The sequence below is a fragment of the Ceratotherium simum genome, chromosome 35 (assembly GCF_057802395.1).
Source record: "Ceratotherium simum simum isolate JZ-2026a chromosome 35, ASM5780239v1, whole genome shotgun sequence".
NCBI classification, from domain to species: Eukaryota; Metazoa; Chordata; class Mammalia; order Perissodactyla; family Rhinocerotidae; genus Ceratotherium; species Ceratotherium simum.
Window position 1 is genome coordinate 15,620,165 of NC_141934.1, and position 23,833 is coordinate 15,643,997.

Sequence of the window (23,833 nt, forward strand, 5' to 3'; positions counted from 1 at the left end):
CCCCTTAACTGTCCTCTTTAGTATGGTTCTTTCTTGAGTCATGGGAAGAGGTTGATTTCTAGAAACAAAGCCCAGCGGCCACCTTGACTAGCACATCACTTGTTAAATTTTAAGCTTTAACGTGGAGCATCCTTGCCCATTCAGTGGAGTTCAGCCAGAGTGTTAGTAGACTTTGTTTCATTCAGAAAATGATGGGATTTTTGTTTGTTTTTGTTTTTCAAGGGATGAATGGATATACTTGGATTTTTTTGTTTTTTTTTCTTTCTACGATGTCCAGCAGCCCTGGGCATTTCTAAGGCCCGGAACAGTCTCCTTCCTTCCTTTCTTCCTTCCTTCCTCCCTTCCTCCCTTCCTCCCTCCCTCCCTCCCTCCCTCCCTCCCTCCTTCCTTCCTCCTTCCTTCCTTCCTTCTTCTTTCTTTCTTTCTTGAGGAAGATTAGCCCTGAGCTAACATCGGTTGCCAATCCTCCTCCTTTTTTTTTGTGTGTGTGTGAGGAGATCAGCCCTGTGCTAGCATTTGCCAATCCTCCTCTTTTTTTTTTGCCTGAGGAATACTCGCCCTGGGCTAACATCTGTGCCCATCTTCCTCCACTTTATATGGGACACCGCCACAGCATGGCTTGCCAAGCGGTGCGTCGGTGCGCGCCTGGGATCCGAGCCGGCGAACCCCGGGCTGCCGCAGCGGTGGAGCGTGTGCACTTAACCACTTGCGCCACCGGGCCGGCTCCAATCCTCCTCTTTTTGCTGAGGCAGATGGGCCCTGGGCTAACATCTGTGCCCATCTTCCTCTACTTTATATGGGATGCCGCCAGCAGCATGGCTTGATAAGTGGTGCATCGGTGCGTGCCTGGGATCCGAACCTGAGAACTCCAGGCCACTGAAGTGGAGCACGTGCACTTAACCGCTACGCCACCAGGCCAGCCCCCAGAACAGTCTCATTTCTTTTTTTTTTCTTTTTTTTTTTTTTAAATAGAACAGTCTCATTTCTATCAAATGAGTGGAAGTGCCTTCATTTTGGGAATCCAGCTTAGGTCTTTTTTTCTTTAATTGAGAAATAATTTGCATAATACAAAATTCACTTTTAAAAAACGTACAATTTTGTGTTTTTTAGTATATTCACAAAATTATGTAAGCATCACTACTGTCTAGTTCCAGGGCATTTTCATCATCCCAAAAAGAAACACCATACCCATTAGCATTCACTCTTTATTTCATCCCCTACCTCTAGTCTCTGACAATCACTAATCTGTTTTCTGTCTGTGGTTTTGCCTATTCTGAACGCTTCATGTAAAAGGAATCATACATGTGGCTTTTTGTGTCTAGCTTCTTGCACTTAACTTTATGTTTTTAAGGTTCATCCACATTGTAGCATGTGTCAGTACTGCATTCCTTTTTATGTCTGAATAATATTCCATTGTGTGTATAGATCACATTTTTTTTATCCATTCATCAGTTGATAGACATTTAGGTTGTTTCCACTTTTTTTTTTTTTTTTTTTTTTAAAGATTTTATTTATTTATCTTTCCCCCAAAGCCCCAGTACATAGTTGTCTGTCATAGCTACACATCCTTCTAGTTGCTGTATGTGGGACGCGGCCTCAGCATGGCTGGAGGAGTGGTGCCTCGGTGCGCACCCGGGATCCGAACCCGGGCCGCCGGCAGCGGAGCGCACGCACTTAACCGCCAAGCCACGGGGCCGGCCCTGTTTCCACTTTTTGGCTATTAAGAATAATGCTTCTATGAACATTTGTGTATAAGTTTTTTGTAGACATTTTTCACTTCTCTTGGTTAGATACCTAGGAATGAAACTGCTGGGTCATGTCATAACTTTAAGTTTTTGAGTAACTACTAGAATGTTCCAAAGTGGCTGTACCATTTGAGATTCCCAACAGTAATATATGAGAGTTCTAATTGCCAACCCTGTTATTATCTGTTTTTTTGGTTACAGCCATCCTAGTGGGTATGAAGCGGCATCTCATTGTGGTTTTGATTTGCATCTCCCTAATGACTGATGATGTTGAACATCTTTTCATGTGCTTATTGGCCATTTGCATATCTTCTCTGGAGAACTGTCTATTCAAATCCTCTGCCCTTTTTTTTTTCTGTGAGGAAGATTGTCCCTGAGCTAACGTCTGTGCCAGTCTTCCTCTGTTTTCTGTACGTGGGATGCTGCCAAGGCATGGCTTGATGAGCAACGTGTAGGTCCACGCCCGGGATCCAAACCTGCAAACCCTGGGCTGCCGAAGTGGAGCGGGCGAACCCAACCACCACGCCACCACACTGACCCCCCTCTGCCCTTTTTTAAATTGCGTTATTTGTTTTTTTTAATTGTCAGCCACCAGCATGGGTCTTCATAGTGGTTAAATTCCCTGGGCTTTTGGAAAAGATAAGCCAGGTATTTCTCTTGATATTCCTTCTGCTGGGCTCATGGTGCTGAATCTGAGAGCTCATTTTATCTGGGCTTAGCTCCTCTGAGCATTGTGTGCTTCACTCCCACCATTGGTTCAGTTTCCTTTGGTGTTTCAAAAGTTTTTTCACAAAATCACTTCTGGTTACTGCTTCCAGAGTAAGGTCCATGGTGCTCAAGCAGCTCTCCTGTGGAGGCCCAGCACTGTGGCTGCGGCTCAGTGCCCACTGAGGCTAGATCACAGCTCCATAGTGCAGAGGGGCGACAGCTGCCACCTCCACACTGCTTCCTCCTGGTGGAGAGGATTGCTCTTTGCAGACAGGGTGGCTTCCCCAGCTGGCAACTTGTGGGGCTTCAGGGAGCGGTAGCTGGGACTCCCTTCTCTTCTGATCCCCCCTAGTTCTGGGGACCCAGCGGCTTTGCCACACCGTAGACTTGTACAAACCAGCCTCTCTCCTGTTTGGACATGCAGCCATTGCCCCGGTCCTGCTGGATGCCCTGACAGACCCCTCCAGGAAGACCCAGAAGTGCTTGCAGACCCTGCTGGACACGAAGTTTGTCCACTTTATTGATGCTCCGTCCCTGGCCCTCATCATGCCCATCGTCCAGAGAGCCTTCCAGGACCGTTCCACAGACACTCGGAAGATGGCAGCCCAGATTATTGGCAACATGTACTCCCTGACAGACCAGAAGGTAGCAGCCCAGCTGGTCCAGGACAGACCAGTAGATGCTGGTTTAGGGCACAGAGTCCCTGCCCACAGTAGACATGGGAGGGCTGTGTGCATTTGGTCCCTGATTATGTTTAGGGGAAGAAATGGACCATTTTGGGGTGGAGGGTAGAAATCTAGGCTCTGTGGGCATCTTGCACAGGACAGTGGCTCAAGTCCTTGTTAGCTCAGCCCCTAGGTGAGGCCCGTCTCAGTGGGCCCCTTTTCCAGATTGAGAGGGAGGAAAGGTCCAGCCTCACCTTTGTTTGACCTTTCAGGAGTGTTGGGGAAGTGGCTGCTGCTTTGACTGCTTGCAGTGTTTTCTTGTCACAAGCATTTGCTTCTGTAGGCCTCTCAGAGGAAATCAGCCTAGTTGAGGAGATTTACTTTGTTTATTTGTTTGTTTCCTTGCCCCAGGGGTTGCATTTGTGGTCTCACTGTCTGCCACAGCTCTGCTTTGCTTGCTGAGCCTACGGACACAAGAGACAAAGTGGGAAGTTATGTCAATCCTAGAAAATTTGGGAAACTGAAAAACTAGAAAAACAAAAAATTTTGTCTGTAGTCTTCCAACACTAAAACAGTTACTGTTAATGATTTTTATTACATTTTAAAAATTGTATTACTGAACACAAACTTATTTTCAAGTTAAAATGTTATTCATAAAACTGATTTTTAATAGTTATATAATATTCCAACAAGTTTATATACTATAACTTACATAATTCTATCATTGGTCATGTAGTGTCCAAGGTTTTTTGCTGTTTAAAATGATGCTTCAGTGAACATAAGGCTTTTTCTATATTTAAAACTGTTCCCTAAGCTGAATGCTATATCAAGAGACATAAACCATTTAAGGTGAAGAAAGGGAAGATGATAATGCAATTCTGAAAGGAAAATGCCAGAAATAATTTCCTAGATTCCAGAGGCTGGGCAGGCCTTGGTCCCAGGAGGGGAAGAGCTTTGGACTATAGCTGGCGGCTCTCTCATCTCCCAACCTGTTGAGGATGGGCCTTGGGTCCCGCATAGGTTTCCCTGAGCAATTGCGCAGGGCCCTCAAGGAACCAGTCAGAGCAGGGAATTCTTTGCCAGTTGCCCTTCCCCACCTGTTCTGGAAGCCCCCCTGCTGAGCGCTCCTTGTCAGCAGAATGGTGAGGTCAGGGTCCACAACAGAACGAATCCCAAAGAAAGTAGGAATCGGGCCTCTGCTTGAGTCACCTCTTGTGTTATTGTAGGATTTGGCTCCTTACCTGCCAAGTGTGACACCTGGCCTGAAAGCCTCTCTTTTGGATCCTGTACCTGAGGTGAGTCTGGGAGGAGAGGGGTCAGGAGCTTGTTATTTTAGCCCAGTCCTCAGAAAATTTGATTCTGAGAATTCCCTTTAAGCTGCTTTTATGTCTGTTTGGTAAAGGGAGGGACTCCTGAGGGGTCCTTCTTTGCTCCTGTGTGGTCACCTAGTTTTGAGTCACATCTCCTCACCATCCCTGCTCTCGGTTACCTGACAGGTGCGGACAGTGTCTGCAAAGGCTCTTGGGGCCATGGTGAAGGGCATGGGGGAGTCGTGCTTTGAGGACTTGCTGCCGTGGCTGATGGAGACGCTGACCTATGAGCAGAGCTCTGTGGATCGCTCAGGCGCTGCACAAGGTGAGGCTAGAGCAGGCCCAGGGGCCAGTCCAGGAATGCCCTCTAGGGGCCCTCAGATCTAGTGGGTTCATTCTGTCCTTTTGTTACAGGGTTGGCTGAGGTTATGGCTGGCTTGGGGGTGGAGAAGTTGGAGAAGCTGATGCCGGAAATCGTGGCTACAGCTAGCAAAGTGGACATTGCACCCCATGTCCGAGATGGCTATATCATGATGTTCAACTACCTGCCCATCACCTTCGGGGACAAGTTCACTCCTTACGTGGGGCCCATCATCCCCTGCATCCTCAAAGTAGGCACCAATGACCATGCTGAGGGTGGCGTTACTGAGGAGGGCAGGATGCATGTGTTCTCCTGGAGAGCTGGGCTCCCTGCCAATTGGGGCTGGGTGGCAGGAGTCCTCATCTTGCTATTCAGGGAGTCCCATTTACTTTGGGGTCTGGGTATCTGGGGGTGGCAGCCCTGGCTGACCCACCTTCTGTGTGCACAGGCTCTTGCTGATGAGAACGAGTTTGTGCGTGATACTGCCCTGCGTGCCGGCCAGCGGGTCATCTCCATGTACGCTGAGACGGCCATCGCCCTGCTGTTGCCCCAGCTGGAGCAAGGCCTCTTTGACGACCTCTGGAGAATAAGGTGAGAACTCAGGCAGGAAGGCCCACAGCCCCAGCTTTGCGCTTTGGGAACTCTGAGAAACGAGCAGAATGAGTTGCCAAGAACTCTCTCCACTTTCTCCAGACCCTTGCTTTTAACCGTTTTGTAACTCGCCTGTTTCCTGTAGCATTGTCTTCATTCTGATTCTCTTTTATAAAGTTCTCTCTGTTCAGTCCTTCAGTTTGTATTAAAATTTTAAACACAAAATTTTAAACACAAAACTTTTTAATCTGGAAATTCTACTTACAGGAATTTATTCCAAGGACATATTTGGTCAAGTGCTTAAAGATGTCCATAGAAGGATGTTTGTTGCAGTATTGTTTATCATTGGAAAATTGGAGGTTGGTTTAAGTCGTAGCACATCCACAGCATGAACTTTTATTCAGCCATTACAAAGGACAGGATAAGAGGACTATCTAAGCTGACACAGAAAGCTCCTCAGCCTTCCCACTTCCCACGTTGTGTGGGGCGTGCGTGTCTCTGTAGAGGCCATGTGTGCAAGAGTGTCACCAGAGTGTCAGGGTGTTTATTTTTTTTTTTGTGAGGAAGATCAGCCCTGAGCTAACATCCATGCCAATCCTCCTCTTTTTGCTGAGGAAGACCGGTCCTGAGCTAACATCTATTGCCAATCCTCCTTTTTTTTTTTCTTCTCCCCTTTTCTCCCCAAAGCCCCAGTAGATAGTTTGTACGTCATAGTTGCACATCCCTCTAGTTGCTGTATGTGGGACGCCGCCTCAGCATGGCTGGACAAGCGGTGCGTTGGTGCATGCCTGGGATCCGAACCTGGGCTGCCAGCAATGGAGCACGTGCACTTAACCGCTAAGCCACGGGGCCAGCCCCTATGACTATTATTTTTTTATGATCATTAAAAACAATAAACCTCATTTAATTTGAAGAGAAATAAAGTTTATCTTTCTAGGCCGTTCTGATGTCTCCACTTCTGTTGATCAGCATTCCTGGTTTCCTGTTAATGCTTCCCTCTATGTTCTCTCTCTCTCTCTCTTTTTATAACGTATATTATAGAAATTTTTACACTTGCTTTTTAAAAGTGTTTATTCTTTTCCATGATTAAAGTTTATTAGTAGAAAAGTTGGCAAGAAAATGTGTAGAAAGTGTGAGGAAATGATCATCACCTGTAACTTTTCTCCCATTCCAAGATAACCACCATGAATATTCTGGGTGCATTTCCTTCCAGTCTCTTTTCTGTGCTGTGCTTGGTTGTGCCCTGAGACTGCCCCTTGTGGCTGTGTGACTCTGCTGTTGGCATCCTTCTCAGGTTCAGCTCTGTTCAGCTCCTTGGGGATCTCCTGTTCCACATCTCAGGAGTCACTGGCAAGATGACCACAGAAACTGCCTCCGAAGATGATAACTTTGGAACTGCCCAGTCCAACAAAGTATGTGCCTTGAGTTGATTTTCCTTGCTTTGCTGATGGTAGGGATGTGCCCTGGCACTCATGCTGTGGAGGCTTCACCCTGTGTATTCTCTGTTTCCTTTCCACTGGCTGCAGGCGATCATCACTGCCCTCGGGGTAGATCGGCGGAACCGGGTGTTGGCAGGGCTATATATGGGCCGCTCGGACACCCAGCTGGTTGTGCGGCAAGCATCCCTGCATGTCTGGAAGATTGTGGTCTCCAATACACCCCGCACCTTGCGTGAGATCTTGCCCACTCTCTTTGGTCTCCTGCTGGGTTTCCTGGCCAGCACATGTGCAGATAAGAGAACGGTGAGTTTCCCGGGCCTTGCTTCTGACCCAGCAGCCCCTGATAACCTCCTTTCAGAGGCTAGAAAGCTGGGTCTGCAGAGACCGGGAGAGCGCCTAGGGTCCCGTCTCTAACAGGAGAACATTTATTTATTTACTTAGTAATTCCACAGATATTTATTGAGCATCTGCTAGGTGCTAAGCAGGGGCCTAAGACCTGGGAATATAGTGGAGAAGAAAGGCAGCCTCATTCCTTGTCCTTGTGATGCTACAGTCTGGTAGAGGAGGTGGATATTAATCAAATAACCACACAGACAGATGTAAATGCAGCTGTGGCAAGTGCTGCATGACACTGCATATGCTTATCACAGGGGCATTTGACCTAGCTAGGGAGGTCAAGGAAGGCTTCTCAGAAGAATTTATGCTTGAAGATGAAAGATGAGTAAGCACCAGCCAGGTGAGGGAGGTGATGAAAGACTATTCCAGACAGAGGGAGTAGTGCTTTAGATACAAGGGTGGGATGTGCAAAAGCCCTGTGGTAGGCAGGAACGTGGCCAACGGTAGGGGCTGAGCAAAGGCTGGTGAGTCTGGAGTGAGAAAGCAGACAGGCGCAAGCATGGTGTGAGATAGGGCTGACACGTCAGGCTGGGGCAGGCCATGTTTGTTGGTTGGAGGAGGGGCTCAGCCTGGACTGATGATCACTTTTGCCAGTCCCCTTTGGCCCACTCCCTGGCACCCTACCCCCATCCCTGAAAGGGAAACTGCATATTTGGCTCTAAAGAAAGGTTTGCATGGGGCCTCAGAGGAGATGGGTTTTTTCCTTAAAGCATTTGTTCCCAATTCAGCTCCTCTTGGGCAAGAGCACAGGGTTAAGTGACTTCTAGGCTGCAGTTTTTAATCCAGGGAAATTGGCCCTTGACTGAGAGCATATGATGAAGTTCCTGTTCATAGATAAGGTGCCGGCTCTTGCTTTAGGCTGTGTAGGTGTGTGTGACACAAAGAGATAATTTTATTTTGTAGTGTTTTGTAAGCACCTAGGGGGAGCTCTTCAGGGGTAAGAACATTTGGGGAAGTTAAGTCAGTGACTCAGATAAAGTCTAAGAGGTCCAGGGCCCTCACTCTGGAGTTGTCCTCTGGGTGTCCTGGGCTTTGCAGGGAATTGATGTCTGGCTTGATCTCTGCGGACAGATTGCAGCAAGGACGTTGGGAGATCTCGTCCGGAAGTTAGGGGAGAAAATCCTCCCTGAGATCATCCCCATCCTTGAGGAAGGCCTGCGGTCTCAGAAGAGTGACGAGAGGCAGGGTGTGTGCATTGGGCTGAGTGAGATCATGAAGTCCACCAGCCGGGACGCCGTGAGTATCTTCTAAGGGCCCCGCAGGCCCTGCCCCTGCAGGTGACCTGACTCAGAGGGCTGGGGGGAGGTTACAGGAGAAGCTGCACTACCAGGGACACTTCGTTTCCCCCTCAGGACACATGAACCTCACTCCAGAGGGCACTGCTGGCAGTGGGGTGTTGGCGGGCCACATGTGGACTGGGGCTTCCCTCCTCTCAGCTTTCCTGTCAGTTTTGCAGGCTAAAAACTAAGTGATTTAGAGGCCTTGAGTGGCTTTTGGAAATCAGAGATGATCTTTTTCTCACTACTCCTGAGGTTGCTCCAGATTAATCCCTTTTGTGTCACTTTGTCAGTTCAGTTAAAATGTGTGATATCCTTAGCAGGGAAAGGAGGGCGGCAGGGAGCAGGAGGTGCGTGCACTTGTTCTTAGAAGGAGTGGAGTAGATAAGAGTAAGTACCCAGTGGGTGGAAACGTATTCTCTCCAGCAATAATACTCTTTCCATAGTAGCAACATTTGAGGGGTTTGGAGTCCTTCTCACTGACCTTTCTAAGGTAATTGATCCTGGAAACATGCCTGGGGAGTAGGTTGAATATATATAGGGCTCTCGACAAGGATGAAAGCACCAAAGTGATGAAGTGGATGGCCAGTGAGAAATGTAAGCACGTAGCCAATTGCTTAGCCTGAGCATCCTCATCTGATTTACTGGATCCTTCTCCGGTGTGTATCAGTTATATGTATTACATTTGAGGTTTCATATTTCATTTGGCAAAGAACACGAATAAATTCTGTCACCAAATAGAGTTGTGATTCATTGACTAGTTACTGAGTCCCCCAAAGGCCGAGACCTTGCCTGTGGTGAGGCCAACACGTAACCAGTCCTAAGATTCATAGTGAGCTTGGCTGTGGTGGAATTGGTTACAAAGGAAACAGAGCTGTCCTTGGGCCTGCTGTAGCCCCAAAGACTTCATAGAGGAGCAAGTATTTATTTGAGTTGAGACTTGAAGAAGGACTTGGAAGTTTTCCAAGAGGAAAAGCAAAACAGAGAGTCGAGGGAGAGGAGGCCTTGGCATGCAGAGCCTTGCTGTGGGAAGGAGTTTGGAGTTCCTGTAGGAGACGGAGAGTATCTGGAGAACTCACCTGAAAAAAATCAAGCTATTAAGTCTAGGTGAAAGGTCCTCAGGGGTAGATTACATATCCTCTCTGCTTTTTTATATGTGCACAGTTTCACAGAAAACTCAGTTGAAAAAAGTCAAGCCAAGGAAGTGGCGATGGCCTGGCCAGGCCAGAGGGCCTCACCCATCCTCCCGGGCTTGCTTCCGCTCCCTCCTTGCCTCTGCAGTGTCAGGTACAGCCCGCGTGTGCTGTTGCAGGTGCTGTATTTCTCTGAGTCCCTGGTGCCCACGGCAAGGAAGGCTTTGTGTGACCCGCTGGAGGAGGTCAGAGAGGCGGCAGCCAAGACCTTCGAGCAGCTGCATTCCACCATTGGCCACCAGGCTCTGGAGGACATTCTCCCGTTTTTACTGAAGCAGCTGGTGAGTGGATCTGCCACACACCTACCAGTTTGGCTTTTACTATCTTTGTAGAAGCAAAATGCAGGGGGCTTATTCTGCCAAGGCAGCCGCAGTGTGGGCCCCCAGAGGGAGTGAGCGCAGCAGGATCAGATTTGGCTGTGCTTCTCCGCTGACAGTCAGTAAGTGTGGGTGCAGTGGGAGGGAGGGAGGGAAGTGGAGAAGGAAGTTGGCAGTGGCTGGTCCAGACAGCAGAGGTGGGGATAGGAGCCAACTCCTCTGTGTTGCCCCCAATGCCCCTTTGCAGGATGATGAGGAGGTGTCAGAATTTGCCTTGGATGGTCTGAAGCAAGTTATGGCCATCAAGAGTCGTGTGGTGCTGCCCTACCTCGTGCCCAAGGTAAATCCCAACACATGGCAACCCCCTGTGGCTCAGAAGCTACAGCCCCATCCTTGTTCCTGGGCCTGCCAGGAAGACCAGTTCTGAACTCAGATGTTGGGGGAGGCTGGTGGTGGGTATGGGATGCCCTGGAGCAGACACTCAGCCCTGAACAGCGGGAAGGGATCTCCCAGAGCCTAGTGCAGCAGCCAGCACGGGGCAGCATTCATTAAGTTGATGTTATTCATCATTCTACAGCTGACGACTCCCCCTGTCAATACCCGGGTGCTGGCTTTCCTTTCATCTGTGGCAGGCGATGCACTGACCCGTCATCTTGGAGTGATCCTCCCAGCAGTCATGTTGGCCCTGAAGGAGAAGCTTGGGACTCCGGACGAGCAGCTGGTGAGTGTGGTGATCAGTCTCGCCAGCTTTCTAACGGCTGTCCTATCCTTCCCTGGCAGAGCCATGCTCAGCCCAGGTGTCCCTTGTGGTTTTAGGAGATGGCCAACTGTCAGGCCGTGATCCTCTCAGTAGAGGATGACACTGGGCACCGGATCATCATCGAGGATCTGTTGGAAGCCACCCGCAGCCCTGAGGTGGGCATGAGGCAGGCTGCTGCCATCATCCTCAACATCTACTGTTCCCGATCGAAGGCGGACTACACCAGCCACCTGCGGAGCCTGGTCTCGGGCCTCATCCGCCTCTTCAACGACTCCAGCCCTGTGGTTCTAGAGGAGAGCTGGGATGCCCTGAATGCCATCACCAAGGTCAGGGGACTGCTGACCCCACAACCAGCTTTTGATTGTAGGCAATTCCAGACGCTTATAAGACTAGACTCTAAAAATAACCCACCGTGTAGCCATCACGCAGCTTCAACGTTTATCAATCCATGGCCAATCTTGTTTACACTCCCACCCACACCCTTTCCCCTGCTATATTATTTTGAAGCAGTTTTGAGAGGGCTGTACTTAGAACTCTGACATCCTCTCTGATTTTTCCTGGCTTCCTACAGAAGCTGGATGCTGGCAATCAGCTGGCACTCATTGAAGAACTGCACAAAGAAATCCGGCTCATAGGGAATGAGAGCAAAGGCGAGCATGTGCCAGGGTTCTGCCTCCCAAAGAAGGTAAGCCGGGGGCTCGCGGTGCAGGCTGCTGTGGGTATGTGGCCTTCCTCCATCTTCACCCCCAGTCCCAGGTCTGGTGGGGCAAGGGGAGCAGCCACGTGTTAATCTGACTTAGCACCCTAGGTGCTATTCCGCACTTTCCCAGACAGCGTGTTTCTTCTCTCTGGTGGCCAGAGGAGGGCAGGGTTCGTGCTGCTTTCAGTGTAAGCTGTGGAGGGCACCTCAGCCAGAGCAAGTAAGTCACAGAGGTGACAGCAGCGCGTGGACCTCTGTGTGATAGGCCTGTTGGGGGCTCTTATCTTCTTGTCACTGTCAAGTCAAAACTGTTTCCCAGCCGGCACCGTCTCAGGCTGTGATTCTGGCAGCCGGAATCAGTGTCTCTTGTGGAGCTGAGGAGAGGATGGCTGACAGGAGCGCCTTGCTTCGAGTGGGAGACACCTGAGCCCAGTGCCCTAGAGATTTGACCCTCGGGTGTGGTTCTCTTGTCAGGGAGTAACCTCCATCCTTCCAGTGTTGCGGGAGGGAGTCCTAACTGGCAGCCCAGAACAGAAAGAGGAAGCAGCCAAAGCTTTAGGCTTGGTGATCCGCCTCACCTCAGCTGACGCCCTGAGGCCCTCCGTGGTCAGCATCACTGGCCCTCTGATTCGCATCCTGGGGGACCGATTCAGCTGGAACGTGAAGGCGGCTCTGCTCGAGACACTCAGCCTCTTGCTGGCCAAGGTGAGCGACTAACGAGTTCATTCTCTTGGTCCGTTCGGATCTTAGAGGACATATCTGTCTGCAGGAGACTGGCACACAGTGTTGTGTGGCAGCAGAGTGACAGCTTATTATGGAGAAACAGCATAGCACAGGGATTAAGACCTTGGACTATAGACTCACACTACACAATGGTCAATTCCAGGTCCACCACTTTGTAGCCATATGGCCGGATGACTTGGGAAAGTCATATAACCTCTGAGCCTGTTTCCTCACTTATAATTTGGGAGCGCTAATTCTCCCTGCCTCACGAAGGCCGTGAAACGTGGGGCTTAGATGAAGTAACACCAGGCACAGTGCCTGACACATTCTAAGCACTCGATACACGCTAATTGCTATTATTTTGAAGAACTACTGGTTCAGAGGAAAAAATCCAGGGCCACATAAATACAGTTAAAACATTGTTTAAATATGCTTCCGTTCTGTATTGCCGCCTCATAAAGGGAGATGCAAAGAATCTGATGAGAGACTGAAAAGGAAATCTGAGAGCAGCTGGAATAACTTCAGTTTTTGCCAAAAGTGTAAGAAGCAAAGATCCAACATATTAACCATTTGTAATGTTTTATGGGGCAATAATTAAGCCTTTTAGATTTTAAAAAGTATCAACAAAGCCAAGATTTGTTGTTGTAATAAAAAATTGAATTCTTACTTGAGATTTGGAAACAAAAGCAAGCTGAAAATGTGTAGCTTTTTTTTCCTTTGGGGAGAAGGGTGTGGAGAGCAACTTCCCAGCTGAAAAATGGGGATTGTGAGCATCAGCCTCATTCTGTAGAAAATTGATTCTTTTTTTTTTTTTTAATTATCATCTTCACCTTGTGTTTTTTTGTGTGGTATTTTTGTAATTCTACATACAAATGGAGTTCTTCTCTCACAGCATTTGTCCCTTAGGCCATGAGTCAGATGTCACCCCTGGGCAGATGGTTCCCACCTCAGATTTGCTGGCTTTAGTCTGTGATGTGTCTTCCAGCAGCCTGCAAACCCCAACCCCAGTATTTCCAGACCTCCAACCAGCTACTTTGATTTTCCCATTTAGCAATAAGTAAACCTTTGTCTCGGACCCATCTGTATTTTATCCAAAGTGTGCCTGTTTTTCTATATATGGTCAGGGATTAAACTGGATTTTTAATGGGAGGTGTGCATATGTGTACAGGGATGACTTTCTGAGGTCGTTTGTTTCATAGGATTGTTGAGGGCTAACTGTCAAGTGCTCAACCTGTGTATCGGTTGCTCAGTAGATGGTACCTGCCCTTAGTACCCAGTCCATTTCCCTGTTTGGGCACTAGAACAGATCTTCAACCGTGCTGACAGCTGGCTGCCTGCCCCACTCTTTAATGTATTCGGAGATGGAGGTTTCAAGTCACTAGTCCACGTGGATAGGTCTCCACTAAGCCATGCGGACGGTGCCTGTGGTGGTGATGGTCGCCCTCGTCATCCTCCTCCTCCTCCTCTCAGTGCAATGAAGGATGCTGAAAACAGAAGAGGAGACTGAGCATAACCTGCCTGTGCTTGGCGCTCCTCGCTTCTGGGATATCTATTCCTAGCCTGTGTGTGAGAGCTGGGTCAGCTCGTGGTGGTTTGTGATTGATTGTTTTTGTGCCTGTAGTACACTGTGGCCTGGGGCTCACCATAGCTGTGCTTTCGGGTGTGGGTTTCTCAAACAGGTTGGGATTGCCCTGAAGCCCTTCCTGCCCCAGCTGCAGACCACTTTTACCAAAGCCCTGCAGGACTCCAATCGGGGAGTGCGCCTGAAGGCCGCTGATGCGCTGGGGAAGCTCATTTCCATCCACATCAAGGTAGATCCCCTCTTCACAGAGCTGCTGAATGGAATCCGTGTCATGGAGGACCCGGGTGTCAGGTGAGGTACCAGTGGGGGCGTGCTGTGGCTGCGAGGAGGCCAGGCAGCTTCTGAAGCAGCCCTGGGCAGGGCCTGTGTGGGCAGGAGCAGTGGTGAGGGAGAGCCAGGTTTTAAATTGGGTGCATTGGTTCTGTAGGGACACCATGCTGCAGGCCCTGAGGTTTGTGATTCAGGGAGCAGGGGCCAAAGTGGACACAGTCATCCGGAAAAACATCGTCTCGCTCCTGCTGAGCATGCTGGGACATGACGAGGTACAGCTGCAGGTGGTGGTGGGGCTGATGGGCTCGACTGCTTTCCCTCCTCTTGGGTTTGTTGGTGTCTGCTTGTGTTAGACGAACTTGGTACAGCTGCCAGCTGGTCAGTCGGCATAATCATTCCTGACATTCATATCTCTCTTTCTGGCTTACCAAGCATTTGCTTGTGAGGGAGACAAGGTGGGTAGTATTGATACTGATTATTCTGTCTTATAGGTACAGAAAGTAGGTTTTTTAAAGTCCATATCTCTCACTAATCTCTAAATTTAAACAAGTCACTTGCCCTCTCTGCCCTCATTTCCCCATTTGTAAAATGAAGAGCTTCAGTTACTGGTTCAGGAACATTTGTTGAGCCGAAGGGCCTAGCCCGGAGATGAGTAAAGCATGGTCACAGCTCTCAAGAAACTTGGTGTCTGATGACTGTCTGGGTGGGAGGTCTTAGCACTGTTGAAGAGGGCGAGACTTGCCTGGGGCCACACTCCAGCAGGTGGTAGAGTCAGAACCAGGATCGGAGCCCTGCGACTCCTGGTCCTGTCCAGGTCCCAGCAGTGTGGCCCTTCCTCACACAGTCTGGCGACATTTGTTAAGTACCCATCGGCTGCCCAGCACTGTGACGGGTCTAGTAGGGGATGAGTCTGTGGATAAGAATTTTCTTTCCCCTTTGACAGACAGCCCTCTGTTGTGGGGCCTAATCTCTGGAGAGCGGCCTTTCAATTCACATGGTTTTACACTTCATTGTGTGTCCACACACGGGGCCAGCCATTATTGCTGCTGCACTTACCACGGCTCCGCAGGTCTGGTCTAATCCCCAGCTGCCCGCTCTCTGACTAAAGCCCTGTCTTCTCTGGGGGTACAGATGGGAGACTCTACCTTCTTTTGGTCCCATTCTGTCAGGGTTTTTACGGGGCCGTGCACAGCACAAGCAAAAGTTAGTATTTAAACCAATTTGCATTTCACCACAACGGAGCTTGAAATAGATCCTGCTGGAGAGAGTGGGTGTCAGAGAGAGCCAGCTTTAGCCTTGCTTGGCTCCTGGGCTTCTGCTTGGAGCTGAGGCCCAAACTGCTGGCAGACCATCGTCACCCAACTCAGAACTTCCCCTGGATCAAAGGCGGCAGTCCAGGGTGCCAACCTGGCATCAGCCTCCCCCACAGGTCACTGAGTCCCTGGTTGGTGGTTTGTTTTGGGGGAGGCACGTCAAGTTGGTACTTATTAATAATGTAGCACATAACTTAAAACCCACTTGCTCAGGATCCCGTGATTAGCTGGCGAGGGAGGGGCAGTAAGGAGCCATTTGTGTGTCTGGCTTTGATTCTCACAGAAAAAGCGTGGTTGTCACCTGTCTTCTTGGGGTTGATTAGTGTCTTCTTTTGACTTCCTCGGACAAACCCGAATAATGGAGGTGGCAGTGGGCACCGACACAGTAGAGAGATAGCAGGGAGTCACTCTGGACACAAGATGACACACAAAAAAAGGAGCTCAGAGAGGTTCTCTAGCTGCCTCTGGTGACCATGGGCAGGGGTGTCCCCTCTGTGCGCCCCTCCCTGCCTCACGGGGCTGTTGATAGTAACTGAGATAATAAATGTAAAGCATTCAGACGTCCTAAAAAGAAAAGTGCTGTGTAAATACGGTTATTATTGCTATTATGATGATTACCATATGCACACACACTGGAGTTTTCTATAATTAAGTGCCGGATGTGTAATTTTTAACTCCTTGCCAAGCAGCAGTTGCAGTGAATGGCAGTCCCACTCTGGCAGCAGGAGCGCCAGTGCCTGGAGTAAGGGCTGTGTTTAGAGTCCCCGAGTTGCTTTGTTCCTCCTTCCCTTCTGCCCTCCATCCGGGGCACAGTTGGTTGCCTTGGTTACCGTGGAGCTGGTGTGTGGCTCACACCACCTTTCGTTCCCTTCCCTGCCCTGTCAGGACAACACTCGTGTCTCCTCGGCCGGATGCCTGGGGGAACTGTGTGCCTTTCTGACGGAAGAGGAGCTTAGCGCTGTTCTTCAGCAGTGCTTGCTGGGTAGGTCTCTTGTCCACTGGGGCCATCCCCTTCAGAGGCCCCCAGCCCTGGGGGAGAGTTGTGGGCGCCTGTCTCCCCTGCCTCTCAGAAGGTCTTTTGGCAGCTGGACCACCGCTCCTTGGGAATTCAGCTGTTAAAAAAAAATGGAATTTCCAGTGGTCCTGTAGCCCTGAGCTCTGCTCAAAGAACACAGCTGTGAGAGACCCCACCTTAACATGCCACGTTGGGCAGGGAGGGCCGCACACAGTGTGGACTGGGGTTTCCACAGGCCCCGAGTCGGCACGCTAGTCTCAGAAGTGGGGTAGGCCTGTGGGCTTCATGGGTGTTGGGGGCATGCTGTAAAGTGCAGGTTGACCCCAGTTGTGTCCTTCCACCCAGCGGACGTGTCTGGCATTGACTGGATGGTTCGGCACGGGCGGAGCCTGGCACTCTCTGTGGCTGTGAATGTGGCTCCCAGCAGACTCTGTGCAGGGAAATACAGCAGTGAAGTTCAGGACATGATCCTCAGCAATGCCATGGCAGACAGGGTAAGGCTTCAAGGCAGCCAGACCAGTCCTCCCCCTCCCCTAGTCAAAATTCCATGGCCATAGCTTTGCTGTCATAGCCTGGGGAACCCCAGGCTGGGTGGTAGGAGGCCTGTTTTCAAATTTTGCCTTTGCTTTGCCGGCCCCATGGCATAGTGGTTAAGTTCACACACTCTGCTTCGGTGGTCTGGGGTTTGCAGGTTCAGATCCCCGGTGTGGACCTACACACTGCTTATCAAGCCATGCTGTGGCAGGCGTCCCACATATAAAATAGAAGAAGATGGGCACAGATGTTACCTCAGGGCCAATCTTCCTCAGCAAAAAAAGGAGGATTGGCAACAGATGTTAGCTGAAGGCTAACCTTCCTCACCAAAAAAAAAAAAAATTTTACCTTTGCCGGTAGCTTGCTGTGCCCTTGGACCAGCACTCAATCTCGCTGGGCCCCAATTTAATCATCTAAACAGTGAGGAGTTTGTTTGGAGCATCTAGAGGTCCCTTCTAGGTCAGAAAGTCTCTGGTCCCTGTTCCTGGGAACCAGTGACACTGGCTTTATTCGTCTGCCTCACAGCCAGGGTGGCATGTCTACATGAGAGCTATTGAGGAGTCTTGGCTGGGGTGTAATAAGGGTAGAGGGGCTGATGATAAAAACCAGGGTCCTGGAGATTCCGGGGAATGGGATTGTGCCTGGCCCTGTTGCTCCGAGGAAGGAGCAGGATGCCGTCCTGTCTAGCCCTCTCCTCTCCACAGATCCCCATTGCGGTGAGTGGGGTCCGGGGCATGGGCTTCCTGATGAAGTATCACATCGAGACAGGAGGAGGACAGTTGCCAGCCAAACTCTCCAGCCTGTTCATTAAGGTGAGCAGGGCAGCCTGATTTGTGAGAAGGACCCAGGCCCAGAGAACACTGGAAGTGTGTCCTCAGACCGGCTGTGTTCTAGGAGTTCTCCATGGATAGCCTGCGGGAGATCTCTGAACCCTTAGGGATAGAATGCAGAATGGTTCTGTGTGCGTTTTTCCCTGGAAGAATGCCCAACTTTTTGTCAGATTCTCAAATAGACCTGTGATCCCAAATCAAGTGAAGAACCACTATTTTAGGCGTTCTTTCTAGGCACCCCGATTTTGTAAAGTTGGGAACAAACCTGGGTTCAAATCTTAATAAATCTTCTCTTCCCTGTCTCCCTTTAGCTGGCATGGCACTTATTAGTGTGGCTCGTGTGGTGGCTGCAAGGCCTCAATTAGGAAAGCCGGGGAGTGCTCGCTTTGGCAGCACCTATGCTAAAATTGGAACAATACAGAGAAGATTCTTGGCCCCTGCACAAGGATGACATGCAAATTCGTGAAGCATTTCATATTTTTATGCAGAAATAGAAGTATAATGATGTACACCTGAAATTTACACAATGTTATAAACCAATGTTACCACAATAAACCAAAAAATAAAAAAAGAAAGGAAAGCCAGGGAGCCAGACAGTGGAGCCCCCTCTGCCTGTGTAGTAAAGCGTGCTTCCCAAACATTAATGTGGACACAAATCAGAACCAGAATCCGCATTTTAAGAGATGCGGCCACGCTTGAGACTCTGCCTTTGTAACCAGCTCCCAGGCCTGTCAGTGCTGCAGGTCCATGGACATGGCTTTGAGTAGTGAGGTTCCAAAAGGTGATGGCCCCCTCCCTGCAGACACCAGAGCCCTGCTGAGAGTTTACAGGGCCCTGATTAGACTGAGCCTGTGAGGGCATCACCCTGCGTGCGGCTCTTCATCAGCATTTGTTTACTGAGGACTCTCTGGGCGCTGGCTGGGCTAGACCCTGAAGGTGTAGAGATGACCAGGGCAGACAAGATCTCTGGAGTTGGAGACACACAAGAAGCCCGTGGGGAGGGCCCTAATTTAGATGGTGTTGTCAGGGGAGACCTCTGAAGGTTGACATGTGAGCTGAGACCTAAAGGATGAGAAGGAACCAACCAAGTGAGGATCCGGGGCGAGCACGTCCTGGGCAGTGGGACCAGCCAGTGCAGAGGCCCAAGGCAGGAAGGAACATGGTGTGTTGGGGGAAGTGAAAGCGCCACGTGGGCCAAGAGTACTGAGCAGAGGGGAGAGTGGCACAAGATGAGGCAGAGAGGGAGACGGGGCCGAATCACGCCTGTCACCCTCCCACAGGAGGGAAGGCATCGGAAGGGAGCACTGGGGTCGGTTTCCGTGATGAAGAGAGTGTCAGGGCAGGAGTTTGGGCTTCTTTGAGAAACAGACTGGATGTGCCTGACTAAAAGCCTGTGTTCCTCTTCATAGTGTCTGCAGAACCCATCCAGTGACATCAGGCTGGTGGCTGAGAAGATGATCTGGTGGGCAAACAAGGACCCATTGCCTCCCCTGGACCCCCAGGCCATCAAACCCATCCTGAAGGCTCTTCTTGATAACACCAAGGATAAAAACACAGTCGTAAGGGCCTACAGCGACCAGGCGATTGTCAGCCTCCTGAAGATGAGGCAGGGAGAAGAGATGTTTCAGGTGGGAGCCTGGACTGGAGCGCCTCTGCGGGGCATGCTGGGGCATTCGTCTTGCAGGCCTCTTCTGCATGACAGTATTGAAGCATCATACTCTTCCCTGCCACCCCGCGTGTGTGAGTGTTGAGGGGCAGATTGTGATCTGGTGCCTGAAAACACATTCCTCTGTTCTTGTGGTGTTCAGACTTCTTTCAGCAACAGAGCCCTTTCTTCAGATAAAATCTCCTGTGGCAACCAAACCTAGAAAACAGATCCCAGTAGGGCTGCTGATGGAAGCCCAGAGCCCTGTTCACTCAGTCCCCTACCTGCTCGCCACCTTGAAAGCACTGAAAACTCGAACCACTGCTGCCTCCCCACATGAAAAGCATGATGAGTGTTTTCTTGGCTTTCCCTGGATCCTCTGATTCCCTTATTTTTCCAGATTTCACCTCAGTGGTTCTAGTTCTGAGGTTAGCATTCATTTTTGTCTTTGATTGGAGAAACTTGAAGCCACATCTTCTGACTCTGTCTCCTCATTTCCGTCTTCCCCACAGTCCCTCTCCAAAATCCTGGATGTGGCCAGTTTGGAGGTGCTGAATGAGTGCAACCGGAGGTCCCTGAAGAAGCTGGCCAGCCAGGCCGACTCCACAGAGCAGGTGGACGACACCATTCTGACATGATGGGCCTGGCCCCGCCCACCAGGCTCCGCAGCAGCATTTCGGCTCCACCTCTTTGTTCAATGTTTTCATTTTTGAAAATACGTTTGTTCCGATGGGGAGCTTAGGAGATGGCGTTCCCAGAAAGCATTTTAATATATCAACAGACCACAGCCAAAGCCTTAAATCAAACCCACACACAACTGAAAATTGCCTTTTCCATCTCTCACCCTTTTCTTTGGAGAAGACAAGAGAAAGCACATGCATGAGCCTCACTGAATGGCGGCCAAGAGCTGATCATCCAGCTTAGCATGGCCAGGTCTGGAACAGTCGGGTCAGTCCTTTGGTTGCTCTTCTCCTGTGCTTGAGCTCTGGTTCCAGAGCCAGTGCTACCAACCTTTTGCCTAGATCCCGAGTTGGGCACAGAACTGAGGCGCTCTGCCTGGTGTGGTGTGTCTTGGCGTGGCTTTTCAATGTTGTGCAGCCTGACTGGATCTGACCCCTGTCAGGTGGCGATGATGCTCACACAGCCCCGGTGGGTCCCAAGTCGGGGGAGGGGTATAGGCTTAAATGCAGGCTGTTTGAAGGAGGAATGTTTAATAAAGGCTTTGATTTAATCTTGTTATAAGCAGATTTTTTAAAATCTCCAAACATCCGTTAAACATGAAGCTTCCTGCATCAGGAATAAGGCAAGGCTTGCGACTGTTTTCATAAGTATTGGCAGCACTCTGATTTCTGGGCGACTCTCTCCTGCTCTCAAGAGTCTTGTCGATGTCTGTAGACTTCTGTGTCCTGACGTTGGGTCTCGAGACATATGCAGCCAGGCCTGCGATCTTAGCTGATGTAGAGAATGCCAGGGTCCAAGTAGCCACTTCTCTGCTCTTTTCTGACTCAGAAAGGCAGAGAGCTGCTGGTAGTCAAGTTTTAAAGAGAAATCCAGGGCCGGCCCCGTGGCTTAGCGGTTAAGTGCCTGCGCTCCGATGCAGGCTGCCCGGGTTCGGATCCCGGGCGCGCACAGACGCACTGCTTCTCCGGCCATGCTGAGGCCGCGTCCCACATACAGCAACTAGAAGAATGTGCAACTATGACATACAACTATCGCCTGGGGCTTTAGGGGAAAAATAAATAAATAAAAAAAAAATTTAAAAAAAAAAAAAAAAAATAAAGAGAAATCCATCCCCTCGGTGGAGTCAGAAAGAACCACATTCCTGTAGTCAGAGGACTTGCCAGAGGAAACCAAAGTTGCAGTTCAGCATCTGCCTCCTTTGTGAATGACTTCCTTCCTCCTGGTTCTTAGAAGGCTCGTGATCCACTCGTCCTGTCTCACGGAGCACGTCCCTTGGCCCAGTGACGCAGGTTTTCTGGGCTGTTTCCTTGGTCGCAATGTGGAACAAACCTCTATCAAAATTACTGGTCAGAGCTGTAAAAGGAAGGAAAACTAAATATGGTGGTAGCGAAATCACTTTGTAAAAGGTCTAAAATGCTATACCAAAAAAAGCAAGACTTTGCTTATTAATAATCCAGCAGAGGTAGAGAGTAGCCTTGTGACTCAGCATCTTTGATGAATAAGACAAGGGGACCTCTACAATACTTCTGATGAAATCTTTGCTTTCTGTGCCTGAGCCTTACATGTCACAGGACTTCCTATTTTCTTGCAGCAGACATGGTCTCAGCTGGCTAAATGTAATTGTAGAATTGCAGGGCTGGAAGGGACCTTGAGAGGTCAGCTGAGTTGGTCCCCATAGCCAGAGCAGCCAATGGTTACAGCTTTTGGTAGCCATAGTAACTCTTCTCTGCTTCTGGGACTCAGATGGTGATCAGTGTCCTCCCAGCTGCCTGGGGCTCATGTCCAGCAAGCTGTCTGCGTACATGGTTACCTCTGCCAATTAGCCATGGAGGGGCAGGTGAAGTTTCTGTGTGAGCGGCTGTGGGCTGGGAAATCTCTGTTAAGCCCCTGAGGTGGTCTTCAGTGTTTCCTCCAGGATCTGAGAGTAGGTGCCTGTGTCCACCTCTGGTGTTCAGTCCCCAGTCTGGAACTATGGGACCTGATGTACTTGAGGTGGAAGATAGTAAGCAGAATCCAAAGGAAAAACACCAGGTTCCAGTTCGAGAAACTGGAGGAGGATGAGATCTCTCTGTTCAGGATAGACGGATGAAGGTTGATTCACAGACGGAGATGACTCAGAGGCTCCCAGAGCATGCTGAATTGCATTCCCTGAGTCTGGAAGGAGGGTGTGAGTTCCCAGAAGGGAGCCGTGAAGGGCTGTCACAGACTGACAGTGGAGCAGGCGAAAAGGACCTTGCAGCCCAGAGTCACAGCAATCCTGAAAACAGCAGCCCAGGCTGAGCGCCCTGGAGGAAATGGAGCGGCAGCAGAGGAGCAAAGCTGTCTGCCCTGGTGGTTGGTAGAGCTGTTTAGCCTTCGGCAAGTCATCCAACCTCTCTGGGCCAGTATTCTCATCTGTAAAATGAGGAATTTGGAATGGAAGCTCTAAAAATCTCTTGTTCTCAAAGTTATCCTTTAGGATTTAATACTAGTTATAGCAGATGACATTTGGCTTTTTTTCATTTAATCCTCTCAACCTCTGAACTGGGTTCTCTTGTTATTACTGTGTTCCAGAGGAGGAAATTGAGGCACAGAGAAGTCATTTACCTAGGGTCATACAGCTCATAAATGGCAGTTTGTCCCAGAGCTCATATTCCTAGCCTTTCTCTTACTTCTGTGCTGGCTAGTTAGGCACAAGCATTTTTCATTCTTGAGAGCAGAGCCTCCAGACCTTCCTGTCCTGGCACACACAGACAGCAGAAATAAGGTGCCCCACACAAGGTAAATGGCTGAGGCGGCTCCAGGTGACTGGCCCAGGGCTCCACCCGCCCCAGGCCCCACCCAGCTGCTCTGTGGCCTGATCAATACGTCATCCCGTTTACAGGACACTTGCTGAGAAATTCTTTAGAAAAGACATTTATTCTCTTAAGACTTTTAGTGATCCTCTAGAGAAGAGACTCCCGTCTTTCTCTCCCATGTGTCTGAAAGGCAATGACAAAATGATGTGCCCTTAGCTAATCCAGGGAAAACGAAACTGAGCATTCTCAACCCTTCAGCTAACTCTGGGAGCCTCTGGAATCCTGGGCGTCAAGATTATTTTAAAATCTGGGAGAGTGTGACGTGGTTCACATGCCTTCTAGGACCCAAACCTAAGTGAGTTTCCTTTGTCCCACTGTTGTGATGCTAGAGGACTTGGGAGGGGGCAAGGGACCTGTAGGATTAACACTATTTTATTTGCAAGGATTCAGAGACAATATTTTACTGAGCAGATTTTGAAAAAAGATTGGCAGTTTGGAATGTTCTTATAAGTACAGTTATGTGTGGACGTGTCTTAAATTGTTTCAAGCCTTTCTAAATTAAAACAATAGGGAAAAACAGGAACCAGCCTAACTTAAAGATCTAGGTACTAAAATATTTTTAAGGAAATGCAGATATGGCTTTAAAGTTCTGTCTAGTGTACTAACTATAGTGGAGCCACACGGACTTTGAAGTCAGGTTTGAACCTTAACTTCACTGCTTAATTTTTTTTTTTTCTATCTCTATGTGTTTGTTTATTGTTGTTATTATCTACTAGTTAATGAAGGAAATCATACGGTATTTGACCTTCTCCCTCTGACTTATTTCACTTTGCATAATACCCTCAATGTCCATCCATGTTGTCACAAATGGCTGGATTTCATCGTTTCTTATGGCTGAGTAGTATTCCATTGTGTATATATACCACATCTTCTTTATCCATTCGTCCCTTGATGGGCACTTAGGTTGCTTCCAAGTCTTGGCTATTGTGAATAACGCTGCA

General features: G+C 49.5%; 1 protein-coding gene and 1 non-coding gene across 2 annotated transcripts in view; both read left to right on the forward strand.

The window, feature by feature from the left end:
* Window positions 1–20,605, forward strand: part of GCN1 (GCN1 activator of EIF2AK4) — a 57,357-nt gene extending 36,752 nt beyond the window's left edge. The window contains exons 38-58 of the mRNA XM_004429921.3: window positions 2,878–3,098; window positions 4,345–4,413; window positions 4,615–4,753; window positions 4,843–5,039; window positions 5,238–5,380; window positions 6,675–6,792; window positions 6,907–7,122; window positions 8,287–8,451; window positions 9,805–9,966; window positions 10,250–10,342; window positions 10,580–10,723; window positions 10,819–11,088; window positions 11,334–11,447; window positions 11,937–12,167; window positions 13,865–14,058; window positions 14,195–14,309; window positions 16,236–16,332; window positions 16,711–16,859; window positions 17,604–17,711; window positions 19,139–19,357; window positions 19,887–20,605. Of these exons, the coding sequence (XP_004429978.1) occupies window positions 2,878–3,098; window positions 4,345–4,413; window positions 4,615–4,753; window positions 4,843–5,039; window positions 5,238–5,380; window positions 6,675–6,792; window positions 6,907–7,122; window positions 8,287–8,451; window positions 9,805–9,966; window positions 10,250–10,342; window positions 10,580–10,723; window positions 10,819–11,088; window positions 11,334–11,447; window positions 11,937–12,167; window positions 13,865–14,058; window positions 14,195–14,309; window positions 16,236–16,332; window positions 16,711–16,859; window positions 17,604–17,711; window positions 19,139–19,357; window positions 19,887–20,012 (3,290 nt within the window). The 3' untranslated portion in view covers window positions 20,013–20,605. The remainder of the gene's footprint in view (window positions 1–2,877; window positions 3,099–4,344; window positions 4,414–4,614; window positions 4,754–4,842; window positions 5,040–5,237; window positions 5,381–6,674; window positions 6,793–6,906; window positions 7,123–8,286; window positions 8,452–9,804; window positions 9,967–10,249; window positions 10,343–10,579; window positions 10,724–10,818; window positions 11,089–11,333; window positions 11,448–11,936; window positions 12,168–13,864; window positions 14,059–14,194; window positions 14,310–16,235; window positions 16,333–16,710; window positions 16,860–17,603; window positions 17,712–19,138; window positions 19,358–19,886) is intronic.
* On the forward strand, window positions 18,107–18,211 carry LOC147912464 (U6 spliceosomal RNA). Its single transcript, XR_015549994.1, has one exon. It is a non-coding gene; the product is annotated as a U6 spliceosomal RNA (small nuclear RNA).
* Window positions 20,606–23,833: the final 3,228 nt, after the last annotated feature.